General features: G+C 30.8%; 1 protein-coding gene across 1 annotated transcript; it reads left to right on the top strand.

The window, feature by feature from the left end:
- The first annotated feature begins 10,609 nt into the window (after positions 1 to 10,609).
- Positions 10,610 to 11,267, top strand: LOC109337806 (PHD finger-like domain-containing protein 5B). The gene has a single exon (XM_019574858.1). The coding sequence runs from the start codon at positions 10,619 to 10,621 to the stop codon at positions 10,949 to 10,951; it is 333 nt and encodes a 110-aa protein (XP_019430403.1). The 5' UTR covers positions 10,610 to 10,618; the 3' UTR covers positions 10,952 to 11,267.
- The last annotated feature ends 622 nt before the right edge of the window (positions 11,268 to 11,889 follow it).

Genomic DNA, 11,889 nt, shown 5'->3' with positions numbered 1-11,889 from the left:
AGACTCCTATACCTGACAACACAAGACCCGATATCAACTATGTTGTGCAACAACTAAGTCAATTCATGGCACAACCAACCATCACTCACCAACAAGCTCTCACTCGTGTTCTGAGATACATCAAAGGAAGCCCTGGACAAGGATTATTTTACTCCACCACATCAGCCCTTCAACTCAAGGCTTTTAGTGATTCAGATTGGGCAGCCTGCATTGACTCACGCAAATCCATCACTGGTTCTTGTGTTTTTCTTGGCGATTCCTTAGTCTCTTGGAAATCCAAAAAGCAAACCACTGTGGCTCGTTCCTCTTATGAAGCATAATACAGAGCATTAGCTTCCACCTCATGTGAAATCCAATGGCTCACTTATTTGCTCACCAATTTCAAGGTACTTTTCACTCAACCTGCCCTCTTATATTGTGATAATAATTCAGCTCAATATATTGCTGCAAATTCTGTCTTTCATGAAAGAACTAAGCACATAGATATTGACTGCCATGTGGTTCGAGAACGACTCAAAAACAAGCTCTTCCACCTCCTTCCTATCCAAACAACTCAACAAAAAACAGATATCCTAACTAAAGCTCTGGATCTTACACCATTCCATTACTTGCTTTCCAAGCTGGTCACAATCAACATCTATGCTCCAGCTTGCGGGGGGCTATTGGAACATACTCAACATCAAAATGTTGACCACAATAACTTGCCAACCAAGCCACATGCATATGTGCCCCATGCTCACATCAACAAAACCAAAGGCTCATCCCATGCTCCAGCACAAGCCACTAGTTCAAGCAGCTCGGTCAGAGTCCTATGCGCCATAGCGCATCAGGATAAGGCCCTTGATCGAGACAGCATAGCTCAGGCCACGCCAAGCATCAAGCATAGTCACCTCGGTCAGGATGCTCGTGCCACGCCAAGCATCAATTGTAGTCCCCTCGGAAAATGGTAGTTACTTTCCATCGGAAGATGCAGCGCAGGAAGGTACAGCACGGGAAGGTGTAGCATGGGATAAATTAAAATTAAGATCAATTAAATGTTCTAAATAGCAGAGATTGTAATTTCTATACGTGAGAAAATATGGCGCTGGGAAAAATAAAAATTAGTGAAAGGTTCTAAATTGTGAATACAAAGTGGCAGTTACTTTCCATCAGAAGGTGCAGCGTGGGAAGGTGTTGCACGGGATAAATAAAAAATAAGATCAATTAAAGGTTCTAAATAGCGGAGATTGTAATTTCTAAACATCAAAAAATATGGCGTTGGGAAAAATAATTAGTGGAAGGTTCTAAATTATGAATACAAAGCGGCAGATACTTTCCATCGGAAGGTGCAGTGCGGGAAGGTGCATCATGAGATAAATTAAAGGTTCTAAATAGCGAAGATTGTGATTTCTATACGTGGGAAAATATGACGCTAGGGAAAAAAAATTAGGTAAGGGTTCTAAATTGTGAATACAAGCAGTAGTTACATTCCATTAGAAGGTGCAGTGTAGGAAGGTACAGTTAAAATTAAGATCAATTAAAGGTTCTAAATAGAAGAGATTGTAATTTCTATAGTGGGAAATATGGTGTTGGGAAAAATAAAAATTAGTGAAACGTTCTAAATTGTGAATACAAAATGACAGTTACTTTCCATCGGAAGATGCAGTGCGGAAAAGTGCAGCGCGGGAAAGTACAGTTTCCCGCGGATAGTGCAGCTACGATAATGCTAAAAACACAATATTGTGCCCACAATTTATAACTTTAAGTGACATAAGAAAACATATTTTCAACACGAAAATGACATTTTTTATTATATATCAGATGTAATATATGGCCTCCACCTCATAACTTTCCTAGTGCATTTAGCACACATGGTAAGTCATAATCTTATCTATTACCTATATAACAAAAAAAGGTACATGTGTCAATCTCTCAATCAAAATTTTCCCTCCAAAACATGTCAATCTTCCCTTTTTGTTCATTGTACAGTTTAATTCTAATGATTAATGGGCTCATATGTTTTTTATTCAATGGAGAAATTATATCTCACAATAAAGGGGATTGAATCCTTTTTCACATGTGAATTACTTTTCCACTATTATTATTTCATATCTCCATATTCTTCTCCCCCTTTCATTTCATATTTCTCTCTTCTTCTCTCACATGTCTACGATCCAATGTTTCATTCGTCAATTTTCATTTCCTTTAAACTTAATATGATGGCTTCTATATCCCGCTACTAAATCTTCATCATTGTAGATTTATTGTTATTTTATAAATATGTTGTTTAAAGTGTATTTTTATTGATTTTTTCATTCATTAACATAATATGATGGCTTCTGTATCCCGCTACTCAATTTTCATCATTGTAGATTTGTTCTTCTTTTGTCGTTACTCAATCTTCATCATTGTAGATTTGTTCTTCTTTTGTAAATATGTTGTTTAAAGTGCATTTTTTTATTTTTTCATTCATTTGTTTACTTTTAGATATGTTCTTATTTTCTAGATATTTTAATTGATTTTTTGTTTATTATGTATGTATGTGTATTCTTATTTTTTCTTTGATTTGTTTATATTGTATATATGGTACGATTGATTTCATTATTTTGTAGATTTGTTCTTCCAATAATCATCTTTCTTAGTGTCTGATTTAGAAGGATTTCATCTCTAACAATGACCAAACCTTCAATAATTATGTTATGTATCCGATCTCCATTTATATATATACACACATTTAGTTACAAGTTACAATATTGTATTTGTTTGTTTGTTGTTATGAATTTATTTATCTTCTCATCTTATATCACTTTTATCATCTTATCTTTTCATTTGCAGTTTGACTCTCCCTTACAGCATATCTACGGGTTAGTGTTATGTCTATGTGTCTCTATCTTACTAAAAGCTTCAATTTTTATTCTCCTTTGCACAACAAATGAATTTGATTATTTTTTCTCACAAGATATTTGTTAAAATATTTTTTCCTGTATGGTTATTTTACTAAAGCAGAAAATACGAATTGGCCATATTCTTTGTTTCGACATTTGCAGAAAAGAAACCTCACATCCTATAATACAACGATTAGAGGTTATATTCATTATCTGATTGTAGAATAATAGTTCTTTAATTTTATTATGTGTTTGTTCTTTTTTCATTCGAAGTTATTTTTTTCACTATCAGAATGTGTCAACTTTATATTAGTAAGAATAATCTTTAAAAAAAATTTATTCTCATCATAAATAATTTGACATGTTTAATTATTGAATATGTATATTTTATCTAATTAATAATAATAAATATGATCATCATATCAGTCATAACCACCAAAGACAATTTAATTTCATTTATATTCTACTATATAAGTAATAAATTTATGGAATATTAATATTTAATTCCATTTATATTATGTTTTGTTTGAATTTATGGATGAGTTACAAAAATATAATATAAATTTGCATAATTATAGCTAATAAATTTGTGAAATGCTAATTGAGTAATAATTACTCATTAATGTCTTTGAATGCATTAACTGAGTACTATTAATTGGTAGTTATACTTTAGAAACTAAAATTATTAGGTATGATTGTCTTTGAATGTATTTTGCTCTATTATCTAAAAACTAAATAATTGTCCTCCACAATTATATTTGTTATTTGATTTTTTATTGTGTTTTTTGATTGAATTTCTCTTTAATAGGATGTAATAATGAAAATATTAAAGAAATTTCATTCGATTATGATAATTAATTGATTTGATTTATATTTTTATTAAATTATTTATGATTCGCTAATTTTAAGCAATGCTCATTATGGATATAAATTTACATAATTGTAAATAATAAATTTGTGAAATATGTTTATATTCAATTCCATTTATATTCTATTTTGTTTGAATTTATGGATCAATTACAAAATTTGAATTTATGGAACAATTTATATTTATATGTAATTTGTCATGATTCATTGGACTCCATGACAAGCGTGATTAATTGAGCATATTATATGATTAGTTTAACATTGGAAATTTAATGCATATTTATAATTATACTGATAAAGAAATAATTAAATAATAATGTCATAAAGAAACATAAAAGTTCAACATTTTTCCGTCAGTTACAAAAATGATATTGTACACAATTAATCAATTGTTAGTTACATTTTAGAAGCCAAAATTATTAGGCATAATTGTCTTTGAATATCTTTTATTCCGTTATCTAAAAATTAAATAATTGTTCTTAAAATTAGTTTTGTGATTTGGTTTTTCATTGCGTTTTTTGATTAATTTCTATGTAATCTTTAATAGCATGTAACAATCAAAATATTAAAGCAATTTGATTTGATTGTAATAATTAATTTGTTTGCTTTATATTTTGATTAAATTATTTATAATTCCTTAATTTTAAGCAATGTTTATTAATGATATAAATTTGCCAAATCATAAATAATAAATTTTCATAATATTAATATTTAATTCAATTTATATTCAATTTGTTGTTTGAATGTATGGATTAGTTACAAAAATGAAATATAAATTTGCAGTATTATAATTAATGAAATTATGAAATATTAATTGAGTAATATATATTCATTAATGATTTACATCATTTCCGATAATTTGTTTATATTTGGATTCATTAATAATTTTAACAATATGAATGCACCGGTAACATATATGTTTTTAACCATGTGAATGCACGAGCAACATACATATTCTTAATCATAAATACACATGTAATATGCGGCAAAAAAATACCGTCTCGTGCAAATGCACGGTTAAATAAACTGGTAGAAAATAAACTGGTAGAAGCTTCATCAAGCTTCAATAGTAAAAAACAAAAGCTTCAATTTTAAGCAAAATTAATATATATCTCGCGTTCACCATTTACAATTCTCCATCCAATGTTACAAACAACAATATCATACATGTAACATCGAAGTCATAAACTTTTGAAATCAAAGAGCAAGACCCATAATTCAATTTGTGGTTTTAGTCTCAAAATTGAAGTAGATCATAGATGAAATATAAATTTCTTACCTGGGGCTCTCGTGAATTGGACTTTGAATTTTGAGAATCACCAGTGTCGAATGGAGGAAGAAGAGAAATGGGGTTTGGGTGATACCTGGTGCCATTTTTTGACATCTTGAAGGACACACCCATCACAATTTTTTCTTTGGATTTGGGAGAACACAAAACCCTAGAAATTAACACAGAAGACAAAAAAAGAAAGAAGAAATAGGTTTGTGTTTGAGGTTGAGTTTGTGTTGAGTTGTAAACACAATAAATAAGACACACTACATCAAAGTGTCAAACCTGTTCGTGTTCCTAAGTTTTGCGTTATGTTTCTTTCACTTCAATTTTCTTCTCTTGCTTCTTTCTGGGCTTGGGTTTCCGAGGGTTTTTTTCTATTAATTTTGATTGTTTGGTGATATATTTTTCATTGCATAATAATTTCTCCTTTTCCTACTATATTCAAAATCTCATTTGATTTTATAAAAAATATTTGTGTGTTTTTATTTCAAAATTATCTCTTACAGGATGTAAGAAAATACTCGTTACATAGATATTTTTGAAAAAGAAACGTGAAGGTAGATATATAATGTATTTGGTTACATTGCTTGTCTCATCTATATTCATAATGTTCTTATGTTTCAAAGGGAAATCTGTAAAAAGTTCATGTACTTAATGATATTTATTATTCACTAAGAAAAATGGTTTGTCATAATTTTTGTTCTGAACAGATAGGTTGGGGAAACTTTCTATTTTGGTGAATTTTATGTATATATCATATACAGAAAATCATCTTTATAATATATGGAACAACATTGAATAAATTTGCTAATATGATGCCTCACATCGACTTTGGTTCATGAACTTGTCGATAATTTTGGTGGACTATGTTTTGTGAATTACTTAGATTATTGGTCTTGAATCACGAGTGTAGGAAGCAACTACAATACCAAAAGGGTTATTCGGGGCTTCTCAATACTAGCCTTTCGAACCTTATAATGGTAAATTCGACTTAGGTCTTCAAACTCCATGCGTCTAGCAAAACAATGTATTCATATGGTTGATCCTCCACACATATTACCATTAATGAGCTTGGATGCAAGAGTCAATTGTACGTTGGAGCCATAGAAGATAACTAGACATAGATTCATGAATTGAAGGAAAGAAACTAAAAAAATAACTCATCTCGCATAGCAATATTGAATTCATATTTTAGCTGTAACGAGTTGCTCACACTCTTTAAATTAATCTTCCTTTAACTGTAGGCTTGAACTAAATCGCTACACATAAACAATGATGTTTTTTTGCAACTACATTTTTTCCTGATTATGAAGTGTTGTGCGGATCTTATTGATAAACTTTTATTAATTTCCAAGTCCAAAGAAGATAACGTCATATTTGATTTCTTAGCAAATGTGCCCTTTAATTATCTTTTTTTGTATGACGAGATCAACCATTTGTTTGATTATCTATTTTTCTTGATTGATGTTTCTTTTGGTTGTTGATAGAAGGCTACTGATTTTAAAAAAAGTAGCTTAATTGCATTCTCGGTCTTCAAATTATACAATTTGTCGAAATTAGTTTCTATGTTCTATTTTAACTTATGGATGACAAAAAAACCTAATCTATAAGTTCGTAAAAATATCCACAACAAGTACCTTAATAATAACTTATGATTAAGAATGAGTTTCATGATATATACTCAGTGCGTATATACATATTTATAAATATATTATTATTATTATTTTAATATTATATATTATTTAACTTATTATTTCATAATAAATTGCTTTGACTATAATAAAATTATCATATAAATATAATATTATTGATTATAGTAATTATTTTTATATATTAACGATTATAAAATATATAATCAAAACAAAAAACTTGTTTAATATCTGTAATACCAACTACCAACAAATAGTACAAATTTAGATATGAGAAAGCACTACTTGTACGCGCTTCACCTCATTGTCATTTCTAATGCCACTCCATCAAATCCCTAAAATGTCCCATTTTAGCAGGTTGATTTTCAAACTAATGGTGCTTATTCAACTCATGGCTCTTCATGTGTTGCAACTAGAGAAGACTAGCTGGAAATCACATTTTTATTATTTAAAATTAGATAAAATAAATAAAATATTCAAAAAGTAAACAATAAAATATTGGTTTATTTATATTGCAATAAGGAATAATAATTCATTTCCATATTCACCAACATTGAGTCTACTTCTTCCTCTAACTATTTTACTGAGTTTCCATCACTATCATCTCACTTTCACTTTGAACATTGTCTTGTCCAACAGCAAACATTATATTCGGTCAGAAAATTAATTGATAATTAAACTTTTAATTTAAATATATTTTTAATTAATCATAGTTGATAGTGTAACACCCCAACCTTGACATGCCACTCTCACACTCATAAATTTACTGATTGTGTCACTTATTAAGCTTAAATATCCTCTGCAATATTTTATTCCCTTTAAAGGGAATCTCTACGACTCTGACCTATGACCTCAAGAAATTATAGTCATAAATTCCACTACAATAGCGACTTCTGAAATTTATGACAATAAGTCCTTGAGGTCATCAGTCCAAGTAGGAGGCTCCCGTTAAGGGGATATAATATTATAGAGGGTATTTAAGCTTAATATGTGGCACACTCACTAAATCAATGAGTCCAATGGGTCGCATGTTAAGGCTCAAATATTACATATAGAATAGCAGTCACACAAATACAATATATGTAATAGACAACCATCGAGTCTGTTTCTAGTATCCATTAAAAACAAATATATAAATTAGACCTCTTATCTTGATTGTTGAAGAGAAAGCTTACTCTACCATACACCACCCTTAATTTCATCCGTTGCAAAGAACCTAGGGTTGCTTATTGCACAAATACATAAATCACAATTTATTCCTCTTTTGAAATTTTATTATTTTTGAAATCAAAGTTAAAAATAAATTTCCATCACAGGTCATGTCATTGCCACATTTGTAGTGTAGTGAGTCATGTCATCACCATTAGTGTGAAATTGGATGGAAGAACCAAAATGGGACACTTAAGGCACTTGATGGAATGAAATTGGAACATGAAGATTAATTCTTCAAATAGTGTAACTCCATAGGATGACAAATCATGGTTATCTGCTATCTATTCTATATACGGGAAATTCCTATACTGGCTCATACGAATATTTATCTATGAGTTTTTTTGTATGATTGTCCATGTTATGATTTCGCCTATTACAAAAAATTTCTCACTGTTGTTTCCTATAGGAATGAGTGTTTTAAAATTTGGAAATTTTTTATAGGAGAGTTATATTTTGGATATTTTATATGTTGGATACTTATTAGCCAAAAAAAAAAGGACAACAAAATAACTTTGTTTCAACAAGTGTACAACATGCATCACCAAATTAAACCATGCAAATTTAAGAAGATCTTATAGTTATTTTATATATTGCGAGTATTTGTGTGGATCACTATAATCGTATCTACCCGTATATATTGTGAGTAGTTTAAAGAACCCATTTCTAAAATCCATAGTACTCATGTGACTTGCACTCGCACCTATTCAGATTTTATATGTAAGTATCTATGACTTTGGGTTTTGTTGTCAACCCTATAGCTCATATGAACCAAAAATATATTCAAGCCAAAAAAAGTATCACGTGTTTTTTGTCATTTTTTTTAACAAAGTAAATTTACTATAAATCATTTTGTGAAAATGGTTTTTTAGTCTAAACAAAGAAACCCTAAAATAGAAGGTAGCAGTTTAGACTTTAGAGTAGAAACCACATCAAGTGTTTGTGGGTTGGGCCTCATTGGGCTGGGTTTGGATTGTTGAGATGTTCCATTCCGTTTTCTATTCTTTTCTTATTCTCACTCTTCTCCTTCCTTTCACTCTCTCTTGCTTCAACCACACTTTCTTCTCTTCTGAATTCAGCCAAGTTCCAATTTGCATCGCTACACTCTCTTATCAACACAGGTTAACCCATTTCATCTTCTACTCTTTCATTTTTGTATTCTTTTCTGCAAATTTTTCTGTCTTTTATTTTCTTCTGTGATGAATGGTATAAATTCCAATTATTATTCTAATTTTTTTCTTTACCACTAATTTTTTAAATCAAGATTATCCATGTCTTCTATGAGTAAAAAAGTTTTGGTTTTTGGGTGTTGCTGCTGTTAATGGACTTAAGTGGTTTAAAGGTTTTCGGAAATTTTTCTGTGTTAGGGTTTTAGCTAGCACTAGTGATTCCCAATTTTTCTTTGCAATTTTTATTTAAGTTAGTATTAATATGGCATGGTCAGGCATAAATATAAGGCTGCTTGTTATTCACATGCCAGATTCCGATTATTATTAAGTTTTAGTAGGTGATTTTTTTTTTGAATTCCTACTCGCTGCATTGAAGGTAAAATTATCATTTAAATGTGTGTTGCATCTGTTTTCGGCTTTTTCTATGGAATGATTGGTAGGAAATATTAAAAGTAAGTCTCAGTTCTTGACGATATAGCATGTTAGGTTCAGTCTGCGAATTGGATTTTGTAGAGAAATTAGAGGAAAGGGAAGGTTTCAGAGTCATCTCACAATGTATTTCATAGCATCCAAAAACTAACTCACAATCGGTCCATTTGCGAGTTGGGTTTTGGAGGGGAGGGAAGAGAAGACTTGGGAGCCATGAAATATACTTGTGAAATGACTCTGAAGTAATCCCTTCCAAAACTCAACTTGCAAACAGACCCTCAGGGGTCTTAGGGTGTGTGAAAGTTGTTGGTAGGAGTCGGTAAAACAAAATACTGGGAGGTTCCTGTTTGCATTCTAGTTTATGTCAAACAATGAAAATTGGTGGCTGACAAGTGTGATAATGTCATTGACTAAACTAGTGAGTTTTTAATCCTATGTGTATTACACTTCAAGTTCAATATACAAAAAGAACCAGTAAATATTGTGTCCATCACCAGGAAAACTCTACCAGAGTTTTATATATGCTCTCTGGGTGTAAGATATATGGTGCAAGCTATGGTAGTTCTAACTATTCCATTTTTGTGAGGCAAAACCTAGCTAACCAGTTTATATGCTTTGCAGTTCAAGTTTTCTCTGTTATCTTAGTTTGAGACATTAGTATTTAGCCTTCTTACTTCCTATTGTTTTATGATACTTAACTGGTGATCAGTGACAAAAGAAGATTTTGGAACCTATAGTGTTGGTAGTTTATTTGTCTCTTTTGATCTTATGCTGGTAATTATTGTGTTTTGGAGGTAGTAGTCAGTCGTCTGTTCTGAAGTTGGCTAATGGCTACTACCAGAATCCATTTTCTACTTATGAATACGTCAAGATTGTGTCATAGCTTATGTGAGGAAGGGGCTATATGAGCCTATGATTCATATAGATTTCAGTGTTTTTTGCATATTTGAAGGCATATTAGTTCTATAAAAAAAATTCTAGGCATCTTAAATATTATGCTTACAATGAAGCTGTCCCAACATCTTGCTGCAATGTTCTGTACTACTTTTTGATTAGGTAGAATTATTGTGTTATTGATTTACTTTATTTTGTTCAACTTTCAATTGTGGACTGTATTTATATTTCATATGATTCACCATCTAGCAGGTTGTTGAAAACATGGCCAAGCATCATCCTGATTTGATTATGTGCCGGAAGCAGCCAGGTATTGCCATTGGGCGACTTTGTGAGAAATGTGATGGCAAGTGTGTGATATGTGATTCTTATGTGCGTCCGTGCACACTTGTTCGGGTTTGCGATGAATGCAACTATGGATCCTTTCAAGGTCGATGTGTCATATGTGGAGGAGTAGGAATATCTGATGCCTACTATTGTAAGGAATGCACACAGCAGGAGAAAGATAGGGATGGTTGCCCGAAAATTGTTAATTTAGGGAGTGCCAAAACAGATCTATTCTATGAACGAAAAAAGTATGGCTTTAAGAAAAGATGAGAATGGTGGATTGCTGAGATATTTGTACTTCTCTGATCAGTGCTTTTATGATTTGCATTTACCCATCAGAACAATAGAATTTGAGACTTTGTAATCCTACTTTATAAGGTTTGATAATGTAATTGTGTGACTAGCTCACTACTCTGAGCATAGGTTGGAAGTATCAAAACTATTTTTTCTTAGTGAGCAGCTATTCATTATCGCCTTGTACTTTTTGTTTGTTTTGAGGTGAACTTCATTATGTGCTTTTATTGTTAAGCGTTATGTTACACAATACGCATTTTGTTAGGTATATAAGAACCACAAATTATGACTTTGGCATCTCTCGCCCATAACATGATATTAAAGTCTCTCTTTTCTTTGATATTACACCAATAGGTAACTTTTTCGTTGTAACATTCTATGTAATACTCATTTTTTTTATTGGTTAGAAAAGTTGAATATGTATAAAATACATATTAACATTATACTTTCTCATACATGAGATAATATAGATTTTGGGATAAAATATGTGCTTTTAGGTGGTCACAACTTTTATAGTGAACTATTTATGAGCTAGTGCCAGGTGGAATTCAAAACTTAGAAATGTCATAAAAATTCAGAAGTGACGAGAGTTGATATATGACTCACTCATATGTTTTCATATGCTCATCAATTTCTTATAATAGATGAATTTGTTGGAGAAAGGACATCATCATATGTACAAAAATTAATCGTTGGAGAAACTCCACTCCAGGAGTAGAAGCCATAGCACCAACCTAATTGGTAAAAAATCTGATCTTACAGTGAACATCCTAATCTAATTCTCAACGGATTATATGTAAGACCTTCAATTTTATTAATATTAATATTAATTAATAAATATTGAGAGTGGACTTTCAATTTTAAAGTCTTCCATTACATAGTTTAGTTATACTAGAGATGGTAATCGAGTAGCT

This window comes from Lupinus angustifolius, unplaced genomic scaffold (genome assembly GCF_001865875.1).
Source record: "Lupinus angustifolius cultivar Tanjil unplaced genomic scaffold, LupAngTanjil_v1.0 Scaffold_11_9, whole genome shotgun sequence".
Lineage (NCBI taxonomy): Eukaryota > Viridiplantae > Streptophyta > Magnoliopsida > Fabales > Fabaceae > Lupinus > Lupinus angustifolius.
The sequence above is the reverse complement of the archived record's forward strand: the minus strand, read 5'-3'. Positions and strand labels throughout refer to the sequence as shown.

Excerpts from the sequence above, each read along its gene's own strand:
- LOC109337806 (XM_019574858.1), top strand. The coding sequence starts at position 10,619 with ATGGCCAAGCATCATCCTGATTTGATTATGTGCCGGAAGCAGCCAGGT.